We start from the raw sequence: 27,903 nt of genomic DNA, 5'->3' as shown, positions 1-27,903 counted from the left end.
CTGATACAATTTAGTGTCTGTGGCTGCATATCCATTTATTAACTCTGAACAGGGAGATTACATTCAGAGTACCAAAAGCTAAGTTAACATTTACGAATAATTTGAAAATCTGTAGGGTTCTAACACTCTTTGCCTCCTTTTCTATAACTGTTAAAGTCACTGCAAAAGACAAAGGTGACAGCACAAGATGGAATGAGAGTTTGCATTTTTCTTCATTTCACGGGTTACCATGGGCAAAGAAATCTTCATTTTTTTTTTTGTCTTTTCATTCCTACCACCTATTACAATGACAGGCATGTAGTAGGCACTTAATAAATGCTTGCAAATTTTTGACTGAAGTAGCTAGCCTACCAAAGAAAATACACTCTAACTCTTCTTAAAGAAAATATTCATGATATATAGGCATGATGTTTCTGTATAGTCTACAAACTTTTATTTATCCCAAAGTTAATAATTAACTTAACAATAAAAAAAGATAATCATTTTTTTTTGATTAGCCACAGGAAATGTAGTTTTAAATAAAAGATTAAATAAAACAAAAATCTGGGTCATGAATTTAATTCACTCTTTTCTTTGCTACATTGGATTAGTAAAGAACAGAAGAAAGTAGCCTTCCTGATTTGTCAATTTCCCAACAATCTCTCAAGTTACAATCAATTAGTCCAAATAAAGAAAATATCTTATGAGTAAATTAGACTCCAATGCATTTAAAGGTTGGGTTACCAGTTCAGCAGTCTTTATCAATTCATCTTTCTGTCTTAACTGAAAATCTTATCAAGTCACCCACAGTTGCCCAGTGTTTCTCCTCTCCCAGCTCTGTCCTCAATGGCTTCTGAGAACCACAACTCAATAACTAAGTAATCTTTCCCATCTATGAAATTCTCCTATTACTTTGTACTTGTCATGTGTCATGACAAAAAGTGTCATGGCACTTTCATGTGTTATTTTGAATGTAACATCTCTATTAGATTGCAAGTTACAAAATTTTGGATTATGATCCATAAAATGGGATTTAGAGCTGGAAGGGACCCCAGAGTAATCTAGCACAATCCCTTCTTTATAAATGAGGAAAACCGAGTCTCACAGGAGTTACTTGTTCATGACCACACACATAGTAATTATCAGAGGCAGAATTTTAACACAAGTCTGGTTCTAAATCCAGCATTACAAATGTTCCAGGCTGCTGTCTGAGAATGCTTTATCTGATCACCAAAGTACCTGATACAGTGCCTGACACAATAAATATCTGCTAATGAATTAATGATGATTATATCATTCCTATCTAACAAAAATTCAAATGACATTTTGTGGTACCTTCTAGCTGTAATGTATATGATTCTATAATGACACTTTAAAAGAGATGAAAAATTTAAAAGTAGCTTTGGAAAACAAATAAAACAAAAGCTATTTAATTTATGCTTTCCTTAAAAAACTGGATAAAAACTGCCTAAATAAAAAGCGGTACCTGGAAAGCTCTTGGATCCAAATACAAAGAGACAGGTAGAAAACAATAGAATGAGTAATGTACCTACTTCAGAGAAGGCTGAAAGAACCCAGACTCACATTAAGTCTCAAAGAACAAATGAAAACAATGCATTGTCAAAATTACATTAGTTTCTATACAAACTAAGACCTGCACACAGTATATTTATAACCTCAAGGGAAAAGAATATCTACTCAAACTTTGTAAAAGTACAATGTAACAAGTTCAAATGTATTCTGGTACTCAATATGAAATTATGAAAACCAAGATAATCAATTATATCTCATTACTTAACTAACTACAGTAATAATTTAATAATGTAAAGAATCCTAGCAAAAAACAAAACAACAAACAGCACACACAAGCATTTAATACACTTGCCAAACAGAATGAAATCAATAAACCAATATTTATTGATCACTGGTTTGCATTAGGCAACACTGCAACATTAGGCAATGACAATTAGCTTTTAAAGTACTGTCAAACTGTGATCTCCATTGAAGTTCTACTGCCAATTCTGAGGCACAGCAGCATCCCTGGGTTCTCAGAGGTTAGAGAATGGGTCTTCTAGAGTGCAAGCTTTGGCAAGCCCTAAAAATCTGGAAAGGCTTCCTGCAGGGTCCTGATTAAAGACTGTAAAATCTCATTCTAGTTAAAGAAGGCTTATTAAAAGGTTGGTCACATCATCTCAAAATTTTCAGTCAAAGCAATTCCTGAAGATTGACTACATCAAAAAAAATGTCAAGATCTGCAGCAGGTGAAGGGTAGAGTCAAACCAACAAAACCACAGGGCCTTGAAGTCCATGAAAGAAAACCAAACAAACTGAAACCTCCTGCATCTTAAAGTAAGGTAAAGTCTAGGCATCACCCAGCAAGAGGACATTTCTAAATAGCAAAATGCTCTGAGAACTTACACCAGCATGGATGCTGGGAACATAGCGTATTTATCACTGTTAGTATGGATTTTCCTCCTCCATACAAAGATCGGACACTAGTAATGTAAGAGGAAATCTCCTAGGGGCTGAGCCTTGGCTTTGGGATACCTTGAAATATCTCCAAATAGCTTAAGGATTATGACAAAACTCAGAAAGAATTTTTAAAATAAATTTTAATTCACTACAAACATTACTATGTACACACGCATATGAGAGACAGAGAGAGAGAGAGAGAGAAGAAAATCAGTCAGCTAGCCTACTATGTGCCAGGCACCATACTCAGTGCTGGAGATACAAAAAAAGGCAAATGACCGTCTTTGATCTCAAGAAGCTCACAGTCTAATGGGGGAGACAACAGGCAAACAACTACCTACAAACAAGAGATGTAGGAAAATTGGGGCTAACCACAGAGGGAAGGCACTGATATTAAGGAAGGTCAGGAAAAGGTTCTGGTAGGAGGTGGGACTTTAATGGGGACTTGAAGCAGTCAGGGACTCCAGGGAAATTCCAGACATAGGGGACAGACAGATAAAATGCCCAGTGTTGGAAAATGAATTGACCTGTTTGAGTAGCAGCAAGGAGGTGTCAGTATTATCAAATTTAAAATTACATTTAAAACTTGGAAATCACACCCTCTTCGGTGTCTCTCTTTCTCCTCACCTTTCCTCTCCCTTCCTCTCTCTCCAAGCCCTGCCATACTGCTGGCTCTGTGACCCTGGATAAGTCACTTAACCTTGGTGCTCTAGGCAACTCTCTCAAGTTGCAAAAAAACTTGCATAGGTAGGGTGAGTTTTATGGTTTTATTTACTTACTTATGAAAGGTTTCTACAGCAGTGAAATTAAAGATCCAGTCCCTCTCCCTATATCTATGACGTATGGAAAACAAAATCCAAAGTTTCTGTTTTCCTAAAACTGAGCACGATCATTTCAACAATTTGAAAATAAACAGCTATTATGTCCACTCCAAGAGTCTGCATCAAGCTATTTAAAGAAAACACTTTAATTTTTAAACATTCTTCTACTTAGCCTCACAGATTTCATAGTAAATGGGCTGCTCAGTAGTCTAGGCAACAGTTCTGAATACCTGGGCTTCTTGAACTGATATGGCAAACTTATCCTTTTGTCCAAGATAACTCCACTCTTCACAGCACTTTACTCTGAAGTCACAATGGTTTCCTTTTTATGTCCCTGACTTTTCCCTTGTACTAGAATCATTTGTATAAGCACAATTTCATTTTTTAGAATTTCTAATTCCTTGCTAGTAGGGTCTCCAGCCATAAAAAAACATATCCATATTCCTGAATTTTTTGAAATTTGTTTTTATAAAACCTAGGGTATCACCAATAATGTCTCATCACATCATCAAACTTCAGAATGATATGGTCATTTTTTCTGAAGTTTTCTACACCTTCCACATCAAAAATCAGTTATTTTATATTATTCAGAACCAAGTCCAAAATGACAGTTCACTCTGTTGTTTCATTTAAACATTCTGAAAGATTAATTATTAGCACAGCAAGACAAAAATACATCAGATATTTTAAGCAGAATAGATTTCCAACAGAGATTGGGTTCACAGACACTACTAAAACCGGCATCTGTGCAAGTCTGTAATCACCATAATGTCAGGAGAGCATCATCAATATCCTCCACTAAGCTTGGCAATATGTAACACACTTCCATGATGTTTTCTCTTTCTATTTTAGCTGAGATACTCTTCATCCATTACTAAGTTTGTGGATTTCAGTATAACTTCTTCATGTAGAGAGCTATTCATTAACCCTCTTCTATAAAATATACTTATTTAAACTACAAGCTATGTAGATATGAAACATCCAAACCCTCAGAGCTTAGGGTTTAAAGAGCATTACAGGCTTTCATTCCACACCATCCATCCATCTACTTGTTATTTTCACCTGATAATTAGTGGGTACCATCTTCATTTTTTCCTTCTATGTGACAAATCATCCTCCATATTATCTAGTTTTGCCATTTCATCTGGGATAGTTTTCTCCACCATCCCTTCAATTTAACAGCTAATCTCATTTTCTTTATTAAATTTTAGGTAGATTTGGGACTGGTTAAACAGAACTAATCAAAAGATTACTGACTGATGAATTAACATCAGTCTAAGATGAGATCTCTAGTGAAATGAACTATCCTTGTTTTCATTATATTTAATACTTTTATCAGTTATTTGAAGAAAGTAACATGCTTTGAATCTGTAGGGGATACAAAGATGGAAAGGTTAAGTAACATACTGATGAATTTGTATTTGAAAAACCTTTCAATTGCTAGTATGGGTCTTCTGCTCACATCATTGCTCTAGCATCTCAACTGTTACAAATCTGATTCATTCTTAAAATTCGGCACAAGTCACAACTCAAAAAAAGCCTTCATGGTTAATGATTTCTTCCTTCTTTGAAAGCACGCACTTTATAATGTAGAAAAGACAGGGTGCCAGGCTTTGTATAATGAAGAACTGGGTTCAAATCCCACTTGTGACACAAAGCTTTGTGAACCTAGGCAGGTCACAGATCCTTCCGGTACCATTTCCTCATCTTTAAATGTGGATGATATTGGTAGCATCCTCTTCAAAAAAGAAACTGAGGTGCTGTGAGGCTCAAATGACATAATGTATATAAAAGCATCATCTCTTATGGTGTGGAATAGGAGCCTATAATGCTCTTCAAACTATAACTTTGAAGGTTTGGATACACTTTGTATCTAGTTATATTCAATACATATACCCAGCACTTGTAGTCTAAAGAAGACTACAGACTAGAAATAAATAATTTCTTTTTTTAATGATATTTTTAATTCAGAGAACAAACAGTCAAGGGAGTTACAGACATCTATGACTTTCCTCATACCATCACTAATATCTGCAGCTTTTCTTTCAATAAAATTTTGATTTCATCAATATGAGTATACCTCCTATTCATGTGAACTACAACAATTCTATGTCTTAGCACATGATTTTTATAAGTGGGTATGGCCCACAATATTTTTCATTTAGTGGATGGCTAACATTCTGGTGACAAACTTTCCAAAAAACAGTGAAGCTAGTTCTTAGACAACAGTCTATTACTGGAACCAAACTCCAAGTCATGGAGTCTTCGGCCAGAACTTAAGACTACCTTCACCTTTGAGAACCCTGGAGTCACTATCACAATAAGGGAAAAAACCCAAAACTCTGGTGGGTTTGTTTGTTAAGACTACTAATTCCAGAAGAGGAACTAGATACCCAAATTGTTATAAAAATATTGCTAATGACTGATATATTAATTTAATGAATATTTATTTAACTTTTTTTAACACAAAGAACCATGCTAAATGCAATTAAAAATACATAAAACAAACAGAAAATGTGTTCTCTGCCCTCTAAGAACTTGCAGTCAAGTTGGGGGGCCTAAAAATAAACATCAAACAACAAGAAGCATACTAGTTAATTTTCTTGTCAGACTGGCAACTATTTGATATTCTGATAAGCAGAAAATTTTTTGGCATAAGCACTTGGAAATGGAAGTAAAGCAATAGGTATTTGTTTTCTGTTCTACAGTTACAATGCAATATGATAGCAAGACCCTGTGATCCTTGCTATTTACTTTACAAAGGAATTCTTTACTGGGTAAAAAATTCAACATAGAAATCAAGTTCACCAAAGTATTTAAACAATAATTAAACTCATATCCAATCTTTCAAAAGCATTTATGTATGAAAACTCAAAATCTGATGTGTTTTCCCCTTTACTTGTGAACAGGTTAATATGTAGGATGGATAGTGTTAAACAACAATTGAAAGATCTTGATTTAAATCATTAAGCAGGAAAAAAAACAATACCTGAAAAATGTTTATGATGTAACTATTTCATCCTTACTATATAATATTCTCAGTTCACAAAAGCTAACTTTGCTAAGCATAAAATTATAAAATTATTCTCTTCCTTGTAAAAAATGACAAATTATCTTACTGTTTGGCTATCAGGGAACTCCATTTTCAGCAACTTGTGCGCGCATTCTTCAAAATCTAAACTGTAGACAAAAAATGGCATATTTTAGATTTGGAACTTGTAGAATTCATTTAAACAACAGCATGACTGAAAGCACAGAGCTTCCTTTCATTGCTAATCCTGTTTTCTTATATTTTTGTGCAACTTCAGTAGTCTCATATTATCTGAAGGAAAAGAAATGATTTCCCATCACTGCAAAGAGAATATTATCTCACATAATTTTCAATGTAAGGTCCTTGTACTTTAACTGTAACTTCAAAGAAAAGTCCTTTAACTTGTTTTGATTTTTCCAGTTATTTATTCTGTTCATTGTCTTTAGCTCCAAACTGAGCAAAATAAATGACAGTGTAATTCAAGCACTTCCCTAGTGGGGAAAAATAATTTTGAAACTACAAAAGAATTATGAAATAAACACTAGAAAAAAATCCTTACACCTAATTAATACTAGAAAATTTGAACTTCATTTAAAAATGTTAACACTTTGGTGTGCTTCTACTAGAGGTATGTTTCTATATTAGTTATCATTCTGCTTAAATTTAGAACTGAGATTATAAAATATTCAACAGAAATATAATGGTTACCGTCTTATTGTGAGACTCACCTATGTTTTCATCCCCCCCACCAACTGCCAATTATTATTTATGAACACAAGAAACTTAACATGAGTGGAATTTTATAAAATAATTGATCGAAATAGGCATATTGAGGAAAAAACCTACCGAAAGAAACCATTAACCTTTATAGCTATGAGGTACACAAACATAGCTTGCAATGTTAAAGTCAATTTTGAAGAGATCATTTTCACAAAAAATACAGAAATATATTAATATTTGTAAATGGAGACAACGTAAACATTTCCACTCTTAATTTCCTTAAAAGACAAGTTTTAGTTTATAAGGAAAAAAATCTAAATTCTGAAAAAACAAGGCAAGTAGTTGATGTAGAAAGTAATGAATATCCTGTTTTCCTTGTTAAATTTTATTACTTTTCTTCATGCCTAGTAAGTGAAACATCATAGAGAAAGCCAGCTGCATGAGAGGCTTATTTTTCTTGTTCATAATTTTATAAAGTATGTGGTCATTTCCCCACATATGAGGCCATTTTGAAGTTATGCTCATTGTTCTACTAAGTATTTTTAAATTTAGAAAAATTAAAAACTCTCATAAAGATTAGTTCTTAGGTATAAGCTTTCAATTTTCCAATAGCTTCTGTAAAATAAATTTTACTACTGATTCCAAATTCTGAAAGTGAATTATTTTTAACAGCAAATATATACATAAAAACACATTTTATGTTTGTCTTAAAATCTCAGGTTTTGTGTTGGAAAGAAATGGATTCATTAATCTTAGAATAAATTATTAGTGGTAAAGGAATGGGTAAAAAAAGGGCACATATCTGCTACAGCAAATACTGGTAGAATTTGGTTTGGCTGCATATACATAAAATCAGTGGAGAAATAGCAGTCCTACCTACTAACAAATCTGAAGCTTAAAGAAAAGGGGGGGAAAGCTAGGTGGCACAGTGGATAGACGATTGGTCCTGGTGTCAAGTGGACCTGAGTTCAAATCAGACTCATTAAAAGGTATAGATATTTAAGTGGTTCAGGGGCCAAAGGTTCAGCTGGTGACATTCCTTCTTGGTCAACATGATTGTTGTTTCTCCTTGTTTAGAAGAAAACCAGTGACATCATCGGGGTGATGTCTTGACTTGCCTGTGAATTGGATTCAAGTAAGGCAGAATTGTACAAAGTCATCAGCCTCATTCTCTCTTCCAGAGTCATCAACGTTCAGTGGCAAGACAAAAGTCAATATGACCGGAAAAAGCCCAGCATACAGTGGATGATGTTGGTATCTCTGATGTCTAATCAAGCTCAAAGTGCTACACAGTGCCTGCTTCAAGCCCTTTCATGGCCATTGGAACAAACTGTTCTCATCTACCCATTCTGCCAGAGGAAGTCTTCACATGCTTGGGGTAGAAACCCCCTAACTCACTAGCAAATTTGAGGCCTGCTGGTTACCCTCAACCTGATTTAGTCCATCTGCAGAGATGGTTTCAATTTTACCAGAGTGTGGCTGCTACGCATGCTACGGCTTATTGGAGGCACAGGTGAGAGGTGGGATTACAAAAACAGTAAAGGAATGAGGGAATGCAGACTTCTGATGAAGACCAATAACATGACTAACAGTGGAACAGAAACTATACTATCAATGGATATCCATTTCCCATTCTGAATGGTCTTCCTTTGTTCTAAGTAAGCCTCCTTTTGTTAACTGTTAGATGGACTACAAATGTTGCATTTTGTTCATTTTTAAACCTTAAATACTCAAGCAACCTAGTCAGATATGGACCTGCTTGGTCAGCCCTAGTTGAGTGTATGGCTGTAATAAAAATAAGACAATAAATGCAAATGAGAGGACTATATGAAGTCTCATGAGCAATTCAAAAAGGAATCAGAGAAGGCTTCACGAAAGAAGTGGGATTTAAGTTCGTCCTTGGAAAAAGGAATATATTCAACAGGTCAAGTAATGGGAGATGATAATCTGACAGTGTCATATGTTTTAGGAAAGTAAAGAAAGGGGACAGGGAAAATAAAGACATTCAACCTCACTCAAAGTAGGGCTTAGTATCTTGGAGAGACATTTCAGTGGAGTCATCATGATGGAAGCCAGACAGTAAGGAGTTAAGGAAAGAGTAGATGGAGAAGAAATGGTGGTAGCATGTATAGCCCATAATCTCCTCTTTCTAGGATTCTGGCAGTAAAGGTTGATAGTTTGGGGGGAGAAGGGGATGTTGAGGGGGCACATATGGGGGAAAGGAAGAGGGTCAAAGTTAAAGGTTTTTTTTTTTAAATAGGTGAAGCCTGAGCTTGGTTATAAGCAGTGGAGGAGATGGGAATAAAGACAGAAGATGAGAAAGACTAGGTATGACCAAAGGATCAAGATTTCAGAGTAGATGGGAGAGGGCTAAGCCCTAACAAAGATGGGTCTTCTATAACTGGAGTCAAGTAGGAGGTAACAGGTGAAAACACAGGAGGTTTAGGAGACAGAAGTTGAGGTAGCACCTGTCAAATGGCCTGGATTGTCTTATTAAATTACAAGAAGAGTGTCAGGTGGCTCAAGGGTAAAAGAACAACCATTAAAAGGTGGGAACAGCACAAATGTAGAGTTGTTTGGGCCCCAATTGGCACAGGCTCAAGGTCTGTGATCTAGAGTAGAGACGGCCAAAATGGCAGCCCTCACAGGTGAAGTTTTTGCAACCTGATGACTTGATATTGGGGAGGGAGACAGAAAAGGGGAAATTATACTTATATTAGTTATTACATAATATTACATTAGCCCTACTATAATACTGTTTATTCATTATATTTCATTTTCACTAAAACATTCTAATTTCATGTCATAAAGAAGAGGTTTTCCAAGTTCTGGAAGAAAATTATAACAACAAATTGCTATCTCTGGAATGTTCCACCCAAGGAAAGGGAAGTATAGGTCCAGCAACGGACAATGTTTATCATTCAAGGAGTAATACAGTAAAATTTGGAAGGCTTATCACAGAAGGTTAGTCAACCAAGTGACAGATTTTTGGCAGGATGAGGGTGTGCACAGAAATTATGAAGACCGTTTATTAAGGTGTGGGAGTGATTATGATCTGCAAGGGTGGCAGAAATAAACTGAATTTTGTATCTTTGAAGTACTGAAAAAAATAATTTATTTTATTCAGGTTATTAAGAAAATGTAAATATTCTCAATGAAAAAAAAGAAAGGAAGGCACTTCCATAATAGTAACAGGGACTAATTTATAAGATATTAGTAGAAACTGATATTTGATTAACAGAAAGGCCAAAACAGAATGTCAATCTATTATCTTAGAATGTCACTTCTTCATTAAAGAAGTCCAATTTTCTACAATAACTTAGTTTGAAAAGAATAAAGTATTTAATAGGTATTTTTTATCTTAAGAGGAGAATAAATAGCCAAGTCCAAACCAAAAAATTCCCAACCAGTATTTTGCTCTTTAACATTCTTTCATTTGAAGATGAATCTAAAGCCAAGAAAATTTTCAGACAGACTGAAAACAAGATGACTCCCACTTATGAATCATAGCTATTACATCATACCAAGTGGAAATATACAAAACCTAGTAACAAAACAAATCTGTGAAAACATTTTGCCTCCAGTATAAAATGTAAACAACATATCCACCATCTCAATAGGTTTCTTCACATTCAAAACAACAGATGTATTAATTATTTAACATTTTCACGTATTTCTCTTCATAATTAAACTCAGTGACTTCTAGTTTAAAAGGAATCACTGTGTTTTCAAAATGTAGTTATTGCCTTTACTTAACCTCACTTTGGAGGGTCTTTAAAATTTGCCTGAGAACGTCTTTCTAGTATATTCATATTCAACAGATATCTTCCCATCTGCACTGCAACACACAGTGTGAAAAAGTTAGCAGAGAACGACTCTTTTGCTCAGAATCAGAACTTGGAATCCAAGCAAGTAAAAATAAATCATTAAATTTTCACCATATCATTAGATTGTAGATGAAGTAAGTAGCAGTTCTCAAGATTTTGTTCATGGTTATATTTAACTGCAAAGAGAATAAGATGGTTAACAGCATTTTATTATGAAACAAAGACTATTAAGGAAACCAAGGCTACAAAGGTGCTTTCAATATACACAGGTAGGAGCTTACCTTGACTGAATAGCAAGATAAATTGTACGACGAAATGACACCAGATTGATTTCTGTTTTGTCATGGATAGTCACTTTTTGTCCTGGAAGAAAACAGCAAAATTTAGAAAACAGCAAAATAAGTGTGAAACAAATGCAAATAAACCTTTGTATAATTATACTTTAAAAAACATAAAATCAGATTTTTGCAAGTTATTTTCTCAGTTGCAAGGTAGGTGGACAGTCCTAGAATCTGCAGTCAGTAACCTTACTGAGCTATTATGCTACAATCTAGCACATTCTGTGGCAGATTCTAGGAGGAGAATTAACTTAATTCCTAAAACCCTTTAAAAAATAAGTCCCTAGTATCAACCTAAAGGTGATTTTTTTAGTAGGCAACATTGCTTCAAAAAGTTTCTGAATCAAACTAAGAAAACTCCCTGCTCCTAAACTGCCCATTTATAGAAAAGGCTTCTTCATGTTGCTGTCTGATAAAATAATATTTCAATAAATAGCACCTAGGCGCTTTAGAAGACTTTATTCATTTATGGGTGAACTATTAACTTTCTGAGAATAAACAGCTCACCACAACAGATCAATATAAAATCTGAAGTACAATGTAAATGCAAATGTTAGCCATATTTGTAGTCCCTCTAATTCATGAAAACTTTGGTCATATTTATTTTTAAGTTCTAAAATGAAGCACAGCAGGTAAAAGCATAAATATCAGTCTGCCTTTTAAAAAAATTAACAGGCTTACTGTTAGAGTTAATTACATAAGTACCATTACATTTTTCTTAAATATCATTGAAATAATTTGGAAAAAATGTTTACCTTCTTCATCTTCATCCCCCTCTTCTTCCTCCTCCTCATCTTCTTCACTACTTCTGGCATCTTGATCTGTGTTTGAATCACTGTCACCTTCATCAAGAATTTCTAGAAAAAACAAAGTAGGTAATAAAATCAAAGCAAAAATTAAAGGTCACATGTCACCTGTATCACATTTTGAAAATAGTATGTCTGGTTCACTCTGCACTTCAGGGAAACAGGACAGCACCAACCCCTTAAATACACATGAGCCAACTTGGAGTGCTCTCCTAGGAAAAAAAAACATTATTATCCTTCTGCCAAAAAAAACTAGGTGGTCATAACACAAAGGCTGGACAAGCAGGAAAAAAGAATTAGCTGGTAGCTTTTCAAAACACAATGTGAAAGATTTTGGGCTGGAAACTGGCATATTTTGAGAGACAAAGTCATATTTATTTCAACATAAGAAGGAGAGTTGGCAACTATGAAAGGCCAGGGAAGGGTACAGAAGATGAATAAGACTGCTAAGAATTTCAGGGTTCTCAAAATCATTTTATGGAATGTGAAAAGAGCAAAAAAAAATCTCATTATTCCTTTATTATTCATTTCATGCTACACACGAACATTTTTAATGGTGAACAATCAAAATCAATAACACAGACCATCTAAAGAGTGGTCAAATGTAAAACAAACAAAGTTTGTTTTGAAAAAGTACCATTTGTTCTATTACTCTTACAGTAGGATTTGTACTAGCTTGAAACCTATGGAACTTCTGTGCTTCTAAAGTCATTTGTTTCATGATATTGTCCACAAGGTCAGTGATTTTATGTTTTTTTTTTAAAAATGTGTAATTTCAGTAGCACGAGTTTAACTCTACTACATCTTAGTCAATGTGATTTAGAAGCTACTGTGTCCCCACATCAACTGGCCCTCAGGTTTACCTAGGCTTTTCTCAAATAACAACCTTCTAGTGGTGAGGGTCTCTGAACTTATCAAGACTGGTATTTGGACAAAAGGCACACAGTTTGGAGCTGAACCTATACTTAAAGACTTTCTAATCTTTTCATCTTATATTTAGTTGGCAAAGTCTTCAGGAACCTAGAGTCACCTTCATTCCATGATGAGGCAACCAGAGCTTTGAAGCTGAAACAATGCAAAAGGATCATATTCAATTAACGCTTGCTTTTATACAGATTCTAAAACCCCTTATAGTAGGTAGTTATAAATCCAAATGTATACCTGGAAGCTTCTAAATAAATCTCCTTGGCAGAAGTACTAACTAACAGGAGAAGAGAATGATACCATTTCAATGGTGTACTAGCAACAAAATTTGCCAGTTCTCTTAAGGAGGTAGAAAACTTATAATATTGAAAGTTCAAAATGTCATGATAGCTTTGATATACTTTTTTAATAAAAAAATAATAAGCATCCAAGAAAGTCAGTCAGTCAATAAACAATAAGTGAGTGCCCACTATGTACCAGGCACTGTGCTAAGTACTGGGGATACAAAGAAAGCTAAGGCAGTCCTCGTTCTCAAGGAGCTAATAATGTAAGAGGGGAGATAATATCAAAATAACTGCAAACAAGCTATAGAGAGGGTAAATAGAAAATAATCAATAGGGAGAAGGCACAAAATGAAAGGGATTCGGAACGGCTTCAAGCAGAAGGTGGGATTTTAGCTGAAATTTGAAGGAAGCCACGGAAGCTAGAAGGTGGAGAAGAAGAAAGAGAACATTCCAGTCACAGGGGACAGTGGCTGGAAATGACCAGAGTCAGGCAAAGGAGTGTCATGGTGTTTTGTTCCAGGAACAGCAAGGAAGTCAACGTCAGAGTTGGGGAGGTGGGGAGATGAGGGGTGTGTGGGGAGAGGGTGGGAGGGGTGGTGGCAGTGGGGGTTGTGAAGTGTACAAAGACTGGGAAGGTGGAGTGGGGGATAGGTTATTAAGGGCTTTGAATGTCAAAGAAGATCTTATATTTACTCCGGGAGCCAATGAACTTGGGGGAGATGGGGGAAAAGGAACAACATGGCCAGGCACTTTAGGAAGATCACTTTGACAGCTGAGTGAAAGATGGACTGGAGTGAAGAGTGACTTGAGCCAGGCAAAGCAACCAGCAGATAACCAGGCCAAGCAACCAGCAGATAACCAAAATGGCCTAAGAGTGAGGTGATAAGGCCTGCACCAGGGTGGTAGCAGTGTTAGGGAAGAGAAGGGGGAATATATGAGAGATGCTATGAAGTTAAAATAGACATAGGCAACAGACTGGATATGGGGAGCAAGAGAAAGTGAGGAGATGAGGATTCCTTGACACCTACCTATGTTGGGAGCCTGGGAGTATTAGGGAAATTGGGAACAGGTTTAGGGGGAAAGTTAATAAATTCTGTTTTGGACATGTTGAGTTTAAGATGTCCATGCTATATCCAGCTCAAGATATCCATGAGGCAATCGGAGATGTGAGACTAGAGGTCAACGAGGTTAGGGCTGGTTAAGGAGATTTGAGAATCATCAGCATAGAGATGATAACTGAATCCATGGGAGCTGATGGGATGAACAATGAAACAGTACAGGGGAAGAAAAGAACAGGGTCCAGCACAGAGCTCTGTGGGATACTCATGATTAGCAGGAATGACCTGGATAAAGATTTAGTAAAGGAGTGATAAGAAAGGTAGAAGAGAACCAAGAGAGACTAGTGTCATGAAAACCTGAAGAGAACAAAGTGTCTAGGAGAAGAGAGTGATGCAAGAGTGTCAAAGGGGGGCAGCTAGGTGGTGCAGTGGATACAGCACTGGCCCTGGATTCAGGAGGACCTGAGTTCAAATCCAGCCTCAGACACATAACACTTACTAGCTGTGTCACCCTGGGCAAGTCACTTAACCCCACTCCCTAGCAAAAAACAAAAACAAAAACAACCCCCCCTCCCAAAAAAAAGAGTGTCAAAGGCTGCAGAGAGGCCAAGAAGGATGAGAACTGAGGAAAGGCCACTAGATTCAGCAAGTAAAAAATGATTAGTAACTTTGGAGAGAATAATTTTGATTGAGTGATGAGATCAGAAGCCAGTCTGTAGATAGTTAAGAAAGTGGAGAGAATATCTTGTTCCCCAAATGTTGCAAATACAAAGTAAAGTAAATACAGCTCATTAGGTAGCCCCATGTTACTAACGCTGTGTCCATCCTTAAATACTGTTCTTTTTGGTAACAGCCCCCAGCAATGAAAAATATTTTTGAAAGAATGAAAGTCAAGGACATTCCAGTGAGTGTTTCCATCAGTTTCTCTTGACCTATAGTGAATTTTGCTTAACTGCAAAAGTTGATTAGATTTCATTTTAATTAACTGGATAATTTTTTTAAAACGAGAGATTCCATTTCTAGCTATTGGCAAATCGCCAAGATGCTTGAAGATGGGAGAATCAGGGGGGAAAAAAGGAATAAAGATAGGCCTTCTAATTTCTCCAGGAACAAATGCTAACTTTACAATAGGAAAAAGAGCTAACTTTGCTAAAATTTCCAGCTGTGTTAATAAACTAAGGGAATGAACTTGTAAATACAATTAAAATATTCTTTAATTTTGATTCCCCAAATCAAAATAACCAATTTGGATAAAAGAAACAAATAGTTTGGGTTTTCTATTAATCAGTAGACATTTATTATGCATCTACAATTCATTATACTTGATGCTATAAAAGTTAAACAAAAAGACACTTCAAGTAGCTTTCACTCTAAGTATAGAGGCAATATTGAGATATAAGACAATTGGGAATAATTCAAGATATGAATATATAATGGCTTAATTGCGCAATACAGACTTTTAGTGCTATAAAAGGCATTTTTAGAGGGTCAGGGGAAGATAGCATGAGCAAATGTTTGCAGACACATAAATGAAATAAACAGATGGTAGGACACTCTAGAGTAGAAGGGATGAGGAAGAGAGAGAAAGAAGTAAGACATCCAGTAGGAAGGATATCAAAGTGGTTTTTTTTGGAAAATTAGTCTGGCAACTGAATTCAGGATGCCTAAAGTTAGGGAAATCAGCCAGGTAACTGCTGAGTAATCATGGTATGAAACGATGAGAATGATTTCTAAAGACATTTTTGGGGGAAGAGTTGACAGGACTGGGAGAACAGACTAGATTTAGGTGATTAAGGAGAGGTAACAGTCAAAGATAATTCTAAGTTTTTTTGGCCTAAGACATCTGAGCTACCTTGGACGTATTACAACCTCTCTTAGCCTCAAAAGAAGTAAAGACGGTGGGGGAGGAGGAGCAAATGAAACAATCTCAAAGGTATTTTATCACTCTAAATCCTGTATTACAACAAGAATGGGGAACTTGGGAAGGGAAGCTGATTTGAGGTCATAGTTGATGAGTTCAACTTTAACCATGTTTAATTAGATATACTTATAGGCTATCTGAGAAAAAATGTTCAACGAAGAGACGGAAATGCAGAGATGACGCAAAGGTAAAAGATATGGATGTCATCATCATTTGCATTTGGGCTACGTGGCTGATAAAAACAATAGAGGTATAAAACCCACTATTTTTTTAAAGTAAACACATGAAAAACAATGTGACTTTATAGATGACAGGATCACAGAGTTAGAGTTGGAAGGGACCTCAGAAGTCCAAGCTCCTCAATGTGCAGATGAGGAAACTTAGGCCTGAAGAGGAAAAGTCTGTCTGAGGTTACACAAGTGATTTGTAAATGTCAGAAATGGAATTTGAGGAGCAGCTAGGTGGCACAGTAGATAGAGCACTGGCCCTGTATTCAGGAGGGCCTGAGTTCAAATGTGGCCTCAGACACATAACACTTACTCTGGGCAAGTCACTTAACCTCACTGCCTAGACAAAAAAAAAAAGAAATGGAATTTGAACTTAGGCTCAAAATCCAGCACTCTGTTCACTGTACCACACTGCCTCCTGTAAGGCCAAATACTGGCTCAGAAGATTGCCATGTTAAATTCTCAGTCTCCTTGCTGGTTCATCATCCATATCACTCTCCTAATTCTGGGCACACCCTAAAGCTGTCTTGAGTTCTCTTCTCATCTCTCTCTAAATTTTCTCACTCAGTAACCTCAGCAGCTCCTATGGGTTTAAGAATTATCTGTTGTTTTTTCTTCTGAGCTATACCCTTGCATCAACAACTAATTCCTGGACATTTCAAATCTGAGCTCCCATAAACATCTCCAACTCAACAAGTTCAAAATGGAGTCTATTATTCTCCCTCAAAGCCATCCTTCTGAAATCTCTCTCTCTCTTTTTCTCCCTGTCAAGGACACCAATATCCTTCTAGTCACTTAGGTTTGTAATCTCAGTGTTATTCTTTCCTCATTCTTACTCAACCTACAAATGAAGTCAATTGCCATTTGTTCTTCCAGCACTCTTGCAGCTGGCCAATTTTGCCTATCCAATGGCCACCCCCAGTGTAGGCTCTCATCATTTCTCACTACAATAACCTGCTAATTTGTCTTCCTATGTTGAGCTCCCTCCCCACCCCAATCAATCATTCATAGAGCTGCAGCAATTTTCCTAAAGCACAGGTCTCACTATGCGACTTTCCAGCTCAGTAAAATCTGGCAGCTTCCTATTATAATATATAAACTTCTCTATCTGGCATTTATAGCCTGGCCCCAATCTTATTTTACATTATTCCCTTCCCCAGGCTTTATGGTCCTGCCAAACTGGCCTTCTTGCTATTCTTAACAGACGACATATCAACTTTCAACTTTGTGCCTTTACATTGGCATCTTTGTGTTTCCAACATACTTCCTCCTCACCTCTGCCTCTTAGAATCCCTTATTTTCTTCAAGATTTAATTCAAGTATCACTTTCTGCATAATGATTTTTCTGAGGTCACAATCCCCTGGATCTTAGTGTCCTCTCTCCCCATATTACTTTGCACATATCTATATCTACATATCTATATTCTCCATACACTTATTTATGGACATACTGTTTTTTCCACAATGGAAGCTTCTTGAGCACAGGGGCTATTTCATTTGTCATTATATTTGCGGTGCTTACTGTGATTCCTGATACGCAGTAGGTGCTTATTAAATGCATATTGATGCTGGTTGATTGAATATAGAATATTCAATTCAATTAGGAATTAATATGCCCCAGCTGTTCTATTTTTTTAAATTCTTGAGCTTTTAAACAATAGGCACAATTCTTACAAATTAAATATAAGATAATCACAAAAACACTCCACAAAAATATAAAATTACAGTTGTGTAGGTTTTTTTTAAACTTGAGAATCAATTTAAAGAAAATTCCACTTACCTTTCTTAATAGTTTTGTATTTCTCTTCATTTTCCATAAAATTAGGATCCAGCTTGAAGACATCTTTTAAAAAAGAAAAACGGTATATTTTAAAATCATGAAAACACTCATGATATTTATACTGAACCCCGAACAGTTTGGCACGTTTTCTTACTAAGTACATCCTCTGGATTATAGTCATCTTCCAATGGAAGCATATGAGTGAACTGGTCTTCTTCCTCTACTAGATCAAGTCCTTCCAGAATAACAGGGTGATCCTTGAATCCATCCTTACGTACCGCAAACATCACTTCAATCATATATTGAACTCGTTTGTCAATTTCAGATTCATGGAGAATGTTGCGAAGGCGTTCAAATATAGCTATAATACAAAAGAAAAAACTTAATCTGAATAAAAGATACACAATATTCAACCAAAACCTCAACTCTATAGTAAAGGATATACTTACCATTAATTCCCCTAGGTGACACTTCTGTTAATTTTAGGCCACACTCTTTAAGAAATCCAATTGCTACTTCAACACTATCATCTGTTGGTCTTTCAAGAAGTAAGGTGAGCATCTCTAAACATAAAACTTCATGTGCCTATAAGAGTGGGATGTAATACTATTAAAAGAACATGCTTCTGGATAATTATTAATAAAATAATACTTTGAGTTATGTAATATCAATGAAAATTTCTTGTGATGGCAATGCTGGGCTATAAGCCAGTAAGTTCTGTTACTAGCTACAGATTAGCTGACACCAATATCTCAATTAGACAGTAAATTTATTTCTTCTGTTTTTGTACATCTAAGATCTGTTAACAAATCCCCCCAAATTGCTCAAATGTTAACTCAGACTGAATAGAGGGATTGGTTGACTATGATTTGTCCACACTTGCTGTACACCAGGCTCCTTCTACCAGGCCCAACCCTTTATCTTGGAGTCTTATTCCAACCTTGGAATTCCTCAGTGGATACAGCCTCTGTTCCTGAGGCCTCTCCCTATAACTGGATGGCTTCTTCCAGGACATCTAGTTAGAAGAGTGCCTCAAGCCATCCTAGAAGAATTCTGATCCAGGATGCACTCCAGACTTTCTACACAAGGGAGGGAGGGGCAATCTTCCCTCCATCCCTTTGCAGCTTCTTTGTGCTGACGTTCCCATTTGAACACAAGCTCTTAGAGGGCAGAGGCCAGTTTTTCCCTCTACTTATATTTTTATATTCCCAGCTCTCAGCACAGTGCCTGGCGCTTTGTAGCTGCTGTTCAGTCATTCACCCGTCTGACTCTTTTTGACTTGTGGACGACAGCAGGCTGATACTGTCCAAGGGGTTTTTTTGGCAAAGATACTAGGAGTAGTTTACCATTTCCTCCTCCAGTGGATTAAGGCAACAGAAGTTAGGTGACTTGCCCAGAGTCACATGCTAGTAAGTGTCTGAGGCCAAATTTGAACTCAGGTCTTCCTGACTCAGACCCAGTATTCTATCCACCTAGTTGCCTCTGAAATAATAAGTGCTTAATAAATGGTTGAACGGCTGACCAATCTTAAGAATATTCTCTTGATATTTAGATAAATGCATATTTTACCATCTTCAATGTACAATATAAAATTCAATATTCAAGTTGAGAGTATGTTTAATAATTCTGGATTAGGAATATATTATTTTATATAATTTTCTCTGATTAAAGCATTATATGAATCTAATAATTCAACCTTTTAATGTCTCATTATATGAATTCTAATGTATCAAAAAACTCATAAGTTTTTGGTAAAAGGAAAAATACTATATAACTCTATAAAATGAATCAAATTATCAATGTAAAAAAAATCAAGAGCTATGTTTAAAGTTTCATTTTGATAAGTAATGCCACAAATAATTTATAAGCAAATTTGGAAGAGAATAATTTTATTATGAAAATTTATCATAAAAACAACGTTTCTTATAATGGAACCAAAGAACTTAGACAATCCTTTCTAAAAATTGCTCATATATTACAAGGAAAAAATGTTAAAATTTCATAATGAGTAACATCAAAAATGAAATAAAAATAAAATAATAATCTCATGTCTATGACAGAAAAATAATGCTTCCACTCCACAACGAAGGAAGAGAAATAAAATACACCAACTTAACTTTTTGGCAAAAGTCCTGAAAATATTTTTGATTAGCTTTATACTGTTCACTATAGTGCTTGCAAATTTTGTGCAATTTTGCAGTGTCTCAGCATATGTAAAATCAATTGTCTCCGGTCTTAAAGAATAGGTTTGTCTGTACTGCCACGGTGGCTAGGGAGGTGGACCTCAAATTTTTTTTTATGAGTAAGAGTGAATCTCTGTACTTAAAAGAAATTACAGAGTGAGACTGAAACCCAGGCACTTAGTAACCTTAAACAAAATTCATTTTCATTTATTATTTCTCTCAACCTATAAACTACAACAGATGTGAAAAGTAAGCTTTTAAGTAAGGTCAATACCAATTTTGCTACTTGCCAAGATTGTAAACTTAATTATTTTAGAGGAAAAAAAAACACACTATAGAATAAGGAAATGTTTGAGCCAAATAAATTAAAAAGTAGCATACTGAAATGAAAACATATTTACCAATAATACAGATGACAATTATTTTTTCTATTTGTTTAAACTGAATAACCTGAAGGCAAAGATACAGATATAGGAAATGACATTGCCTACTATGGTCACATAATTAGGGTTTAATGAACAAATGAGTGGGGAAAACAGTTTCCAATTTTAATCTCAAGATTAAAAAATAAATGAAGTTACACTATTTGAAAGTGTAGCAATTTGTAAAGAGTATCCAAGTGCAGTTTGATAGTAATATAATATGCAAATGTAAAAAAACTAGATATTTTCTAGTTCTTTATGAAAAAATATTAGAGATGTTCATTATAATTACCAACTAAAACACTAAAGAAAAAATAAATCGTGTTGCATATCACAAGGAAAAAGAAACTACCAAAGGATATGTTATAGAGCTAGATTCCCTATTCTATGGAATAGGTCAAAATTTCAAGACAAGTACTTACCACATTCTGGTTAATAAGATGTGCAACAAATTTTGAAGCAGTAAGACAAAGTTGCTGCAAAACAAAGCAACAGAGTTAAATAGTAAACTTGACTTCCTGAGTCTTAAAAATCTTCATTTAGTTGCAGAATCTTAAGTATTTTAATAATTTATCTAAAATGTAAATGGTATGAACTTATTTTTTCAAGTAGGAAAATAAGTACATAAAATTTCCTTAAAGTATCACAGCATCAACAACATTTGCATATACAGTTAGCGGGAGTATTAGGGGTGTTAATTCACTGTGATTCACCATTGCAAAAATTCTACATAATTATAAGAATTTAAGTATTTTTAACCCTTCTCTGTACTGTTAAATAGTATCTATAGTATAGATGTATAGCACTCTGAATTATTACAGCATTTAAAATGCAAAATCTATTACATACCTTATCATTTCTTCGATAGCCTTTTCTAAAATTGAGAATTAACCTCTTGAGGATCAGTTCTCCAATGTTTGGGAATTTTGAGTTAATAATTGCCACAAGGGCTGCATAAACATGGGTAAAGATTGGAGATGCACTTTGTGCTTGCAGAACAGATCGAGACAGCAATCCCCTGTGATTTTTTAAAAAAAGAAAAATACATCAAAACTTTTTTCAAATAAAAAATTTATAAAAACCCACTACACTCCTTTCCAAAGAAAAAAAATACCTTTATTAGCAATTTTAATGCAGTAACAGTATTTTCTAGTGTAAGTAGCTGTGAGAACCAAATAAAGACCAAATTTTTCAGCACTTTCAATAAACACATGCTAGGGGGTCTTCACAACCCTAAATTAATCCTACCCCTCCAACCCTAGGAGTAGGTTGTTGACAAAATTTGTCTCTTTCAGCTCCTATTTCTTCTAATTCATGACCTCTGGCATTCTGAAAGAATTCAGAAATTCAAAGTTTATGAAGAAAAGAATATCTAAGCAAAACATCAGAAAAAGACTCAAACAAATCAGCTTCAAAAATATTGGTTTTTAAATTGTTGCTGTTCAGTTGTTTCAGTCGTGTTTGACTTTTCATGACCCCATTTAGAATTTTCTTGGCAAAGATACTGCTATTTCTTTCTCCAGCTCATTTTACAGATGAGGAAACTGAGGCAAAGGTTAAATGACTTGCCCAGCTAGTACGCATCTAATGCCAGATTTGAACTCAGGAGAATGACTCTTTTAGACTCCAGGCCCAGCACTCTATCCATTGTGCCAGCTAGCTGCTCTTCACAACAGACATTAGCTACAGCACTAACATATAACATTATCTATGGCATGAATGCTAATGGCAGACTAAGAAAAGATTTCCTATAAAATATAGCTTACTATCACCTTAAGGGAGGGACTGAAGATGAATAAAAATTATTTTGGGAAGAACTTTCCACCATTTAAAAAAAATCCCTCTCCCATATCATGGCCGTTCTTATTTTCATTTACCAACTCTCTTGTAAATCAATACCCTAATTGTTACATATAGCTGTCAAAGCCTCCAATTTCAGCACTGTGAAGAGGTCTGCCTAACCCCAATTTATATCTACTCTTTACCCTTACCTCCCTGCTCCCCTATCAAAAAATTCACCAGTCCTGGCTAACTAAACTAAGAAGAAAGCTAACAGTATAAGTTATTGTTGTTGTTGTTTGTCCTTTGTCATCAAAGATGACCATGGCATCAGGAAGGTGATGCCATGACTTGCAAATGAACTGGATTTCAGGGAAGGAGGGCTGTGCAAAATCATCAGCCTCACTTTTTCCTCCAGAGCCATCTGGGTTCAGTGGCAAGACATAAAAGAGGATGACTGGCGATGGCCCCATGCAGTGGGAGACCTTAGTCTTTTTAAGCTAGGGTCTTTCCCAGGTCTCAGTTTGACTGAAGCAACACCCATTCAATGATTAAGGCTAGGTAAGAAAAGAGACAAAGAATGGCCTCTTTTATCTAATCAAAGAAAAAAAAATCAATCTGGAAGGTGAAGACCTTTAGAGTTTCTGGCCAAAACATAAACAATTACTATTTATATTTACTCTGAGCCAATCAGGGCCCAAACATTGACCATTAAGTGGGATTTAGGCTGGGATCTATTGTTGACCAATCAATGAGAGCCAGAGTGAACTGGGTTTAAGGCATGGTCCTTAAGAAAGAAATCTAGTCCATAAATCCCAAGATATCTATGGGTTTCAGCGATGGAAATTTACATTCCTTTGGGCAGAGCACCCTTATGCAAAGGCATGATACCCTATGTTAACAAAGGGAGATGAAGGAGGAGAGGAATAGACTGTTATACTACAGTGTGAATGCCCAACAGAATTAAGCTTTCCAGCAGAGTATTGGTCTCTGTCTTCTCCCAAGTAAATGGTAAGGTCTTTCTTTTTCCTTTCTCTTTTTTAAACCATCAGTACCTAATATCACATACAGGTACTTAATGAATGTGTGTTGAATGAATAAGCGAATGGGGTATATAGAAGTACTTTAAAAACTGTAATGCACCAAAGAAACATAAAGTTGTATTACTTTTGTTGTTCTCTTACCCTTGTGACAACACAGTCTGGGACAACATAAGTTACATCATGTCCCTCTTTTTAAAATACGTTTGTCACTTTCAAAATTCTCAGCCCATTCTTTTTTTTATTTTGACCAGTTTAAGATGTTGGGTATCAACAATAACAACTGGGTAACAAGCTCTACTGAGAACAGTTAAGTGTGTATGTGCTCACATGCTTCATGACAACCCATTAAAATCTAAGTGAGATAGTTTGTAGTTTAATCAGAAATGACCATGAAATGAATAGATACAAACCACTGAGAGAAAATGGCACACAATTACAAAGATTAATATCTACATTTTAAAATAGTAATGTTTGTTTTTGCCACTGTTGCTAGGTTATTTTTAAAAAGTACTGAGATATGAAGTACTTGATACTCACCTTCCCCTAACTATATTTTCTTGAAGGAGTTCCTGAATGATGATCCCTATGTTAGAAATGTTCACTTTATTGATAAGACCATTGATTGACTTTTTCAAGGCCTCCCAGCTCATCCTTTGGTACGCTAAGCTATAAGAAATTTAAAAATAGGTAAATCTAAGGATGTTACACTACCTTCTAAATATAATCATGGATAATACCAAGTAGAAATATAAAAATTAATCCAACAATACTCTTTAAAAAATTTTTCATTTTTACCATAAATATACAAAGTACACAATTCATTATACTGTAACCACAGAAGTAAATGCCTAACTTCCTAAATTAAAAGAAAAAACACCCTCTATTTATCTGTACATATTCTAAAGTACAACACTGATAATTAAACCTGCCTTATTATGGCAAAACTGATACTTCCTATACTATGCAAATCTTTTCATAGTATGGTAAAATAATGGTGAAGGATGGTAATCTCTTCTTAGGTATCATTATAATTTTCATAAAGAATTCACTTCTTTTTAAAAAATATTTTATTATTTTCCCCAATTACATGTAAAAACAATTTAAAAAAATTTTTTAAAGTTTTGAGTTCCAAATTCTATCCTTCTCCCTCCCCTCTCCCTGCAATGGTAAGCAATCTGATATAGGCTATGCATGCACAATCATGTAAAACATTTCCATATTAGTCATTTTGTGCAAGAAGACTCAAACAAAAAAATGTATTTCTTAGAGCTTAATGTGTAAATATTCTTTTGCATTTTATCTCTTCATTCAACAACCCAACATTGTTGTGTAGATAAACTAGATTTTTTTTCAACAATAATGACAAAAAACTATTTTGCTAATTACAAGATAAAATTAAAAGTGAAACTTATGCTGTAGATCTTATTTACAATGAGGACGCATTGAGGGAACATAAGCACATCATGTAAACAAAGCAGAAATAAAATGAGGCCAGCAGGAGGGTTTAAAAGATAGTAAGTTCTCCCTTACTAGAGATCTTCAAGCAAATGCTAGATGACCCCTTTTGTGAGGCATAGTATAGCAGACAATTTTGTACATGTATGGCTTGTACCAGACGGCCTCTGTAAGTGCCTTATAAAATGGACAATCTGTGATTCTGGGATATTTGCATATATTCATGTCTAAAAGACTAGATGTTATTTAATTCCTTCTTTGCCTTTAGAGAGAATTATATTAACTAGGCCAGAAGGATGAATATCTCATCTATTTAAAAAAATTAATTGCTACTTGATGTTAGGCAAATCACTTAATGTCCCCTGTAAAATTGAGAGGGCTATATTCTAATAGCTTATGACTACATACAAAGACTGATTTCACATCCTTCCATGTGTTCTATGGTTTAACAAAAGTATCAATAAGATCTTCACTGAGCATAATTTGAATCTCTTCCCTGATTTGCTAGAATGAAATATCAAAAGCTTATTAAGAAGCCTAAATTTCATCTGTTTGATTATTAAATAAACTACATATGATAATAGCAATAACAGTAATAAATAACTAGTATTTACAAAGTGATTAGAGGTATACAGAGCACTTTATATGTTATCTCATTCAATCTTCACAACTCTAAGAGGTTGTGAGGTCGGAGCTACTGTTTATCCCCATTTTATAGAAGAGAAAAATGAGGCTGAAAGTCAAGTGACTTGCCTAAGCTAATTAAATATCTGAAGCAGAATTTGAAAGCAGTTCTTCCTGACTCCAAGTTCAGTGCCTATCCACTGTGCCAACCTTCTGTCTCTATTCTGTTTTAAAAGAGGCTTTTAGTTGCTGAAAAGTATTGCTAGAGTAGCTGAAATTCTTAATAAAAATGATAAGGAAACTGACAGCTCCTGGAAATTAGAAAAAATGAAGGCAAGGAAAGACCAATTACATCTTCTGGGGAACTCCATTTGAACTGATTGCCCTTAACAACGTTCTAATTTCATAATACTCTGGTTTTATGATTCCATAAACGGATGTAGAAAATAGGAGATAATAAGTAAGATATGAACACTACACTGGTGTACATTTAGATACTGCATTGTAACACTGTTAAGTTCACCTGTCCAGATGATCCAAAAAGCAAAAGTCCTTCCTGCACAAATACAGGATCTCTGCTAATTACCAGCTGTTTGATCTGTTCTACCAAGTGACTTCATTTCTCCGTGCCCATTTCCTCATTTATAAAATATGGGTACTGGACTAGACAGCCTCCAAGGCTCCTTATTCCTAATTATCTTTGGTGACCTTTGGTTATCTAGGATGCTTTAATTACTTCCAGGAGTGTCAAGCTCATTACTTTATTAGGATTCCTGTCCTTCTATTTTATACCTGTCAAAAAGTTCTTCCTTAGGGGCAGCTAGGTGGCGCAGTGGATAGAGCATCAGCCCTGAAGTCAAGAGGACCTGAGTTCAAATCTGACCTCAGACACTTGACACTTACTAGCTGTGTGACCCTGAGCAAGTCACTTAACTCTGATTGCCTAAGCAAAAAAAAAAAAACCCAAAAAACCCAACTACAGCAACAACAAAAAAACAGTTCTTCCTCATACTAAGCTCAAATCCACCTCTCCGTAACTTTCATCTTTTTGTTCTAATTCTGCCAAACAGAAAGAGAACAAGTCTCTTTCTTAGTCCAAATGGCTCCCCTTCACATGTGGAAAATCTCCTATCTCCCTCCAATCTTATCTTTTTCAGGCTAACCAGTCCCGATTTCTTCATCCATTTTTCACATTAACAGTTTCCAGGCCCCTGACCATTCTGGCAACTCTCTCAAGGAACACTCCAGTTTGTCAAATGTTTCTTTTAAACTGTGACTGCACCTAGAATTAATCTATGAACCAGCACTGATAAAGAAAAAGAGTAGCTAATTTCCTGTTCCTCTACAGGTTTGTCTAAAGAATCTCACAATGGAGTAACATGAGAAAATCCATGTTTTAATGGAATTACTTAATGAGAGCAGTCTATTTCAGGAGCAATATTTTGATAATAGGGCATAGACAGACTGTAGGAGAGAAGGGTAGAGATTAGAAGCAAAGAGATAGTAATCTGGTCCTCAGCTGACAAAGATCTGTGGTAAATTGGTGGCAGGAAAAAGAGATAAAGATGAATTGGACACATTTCAATTAATGTAGTGTTTTTCACACAATAGGCTCTTGATAAATGCTAAATAGATGTTAAATAATCAATAAAACCTGGTGATGATGGGGACAAGAAAAATAAAAGCTTGCTCTCGGCCAACATTTCCACGAAGGGCTTTATCCTTGCTTAGAGGCACATTATAACTACTTTGTTGAATTGAATGTTTATAAAATCTATGGGTAACACATAGGACTCCAAGGAATAACTAATATGAGAAATCAAAGAATCTTAATTTAAATGTTCATAGGCTAGAATGCCAAGTCCAAACTAAGAAAACGTCACATAATAGGGACAAAAAAGGAGATTCCTGTAAGTAAAAATACAAAAAAATAAATAAATAAATAGCAGGTCTGGTAGATGTAAAGGAAAAGAGCAGAGATACAGAGGACAGCAACTGGGATAAAAAAAATGTATTCATAACTGCTCTATTTTAATAGCAAAAAAATCGGAAATACCCTATATTCCCAAAAACTGGGGAATGGCTGAATAAATTATGGCATATTAATAAAATGGAATATTATGTTACCATAAAAATTATAAACGTGAAACATACAAGAAAACATGTAAAGATATGTTTAAGGTAATACAGAGTGAAACCACTAGAATCA

General features: G+C 35.3%; 1 protein-coding gene across 1 annotated transcript in view; it reads right to left on the bottom strand.

The window, feature by feature from the left end:
- Positions 1-27,903, bottom strand: part of CWC22 (CWC22 spliceosome associated protein) — a 75,570-nt gene that overhangs the window by 28,295 nt on the left and 19,372 nt on the right. The window contains exons 6-14 of the mRNA XM_021006403.2: positions 24,153-24,281; positions 21,643-21,811; positions 21,216-21,269; positions 18,638-18,773; positions 18,343-18,549; positions 18,189-18,251; positions 11,944-12,045; positions 11,132-11,213; positions 6,392-6,452 (exon numbers count right to left, since the gene is read on the bottom strand). Coding sequence (XP_020862062.1) covers positions 6,392-6,452; positions 11,132-11,213; positions 11,944-12,045; positions 18,189-18,251; positions 18,343-18,549; positions 18,638-18,773; positions 21,216-21,269; positions 21,643-21,811; positions 24,153-24,281 — 1,003 coding nt within the window. The remainder of the gene's footprint in view (positions 1-6,391; positions 6,453-11,131; positions 11,214-11,943; positions 12,046-18,188; positions 18,252-18,342; positions 18,550-18,637; positions 18,774-21,215; positions 21,270-21,642; positions 21,812-24,152; positions 24,282-27,903) is intronic.

This window comes from Phascolarctos cinereus, unplaced genomic scaffold (assembly GCF_003287225.1).
Source record: "Phascolarctos cinereus isolate Bilbo 61053 unplaced genomic scaffold, phaCin_HiC Scaffold_726;HRSCAF=1367, whole genome shotgun sequence".
Taxonomy (NCBI): domain Eukaryota; kingdom Metazoa; phylum Chordata; class Mammalia; order Diprotodontia; family Phascolarctidae; genus Phascolarctos; species Phascolarctos cinereus.
This window is presented reverse-complemented; position numbering and strand designations above follow the sequence as displayed.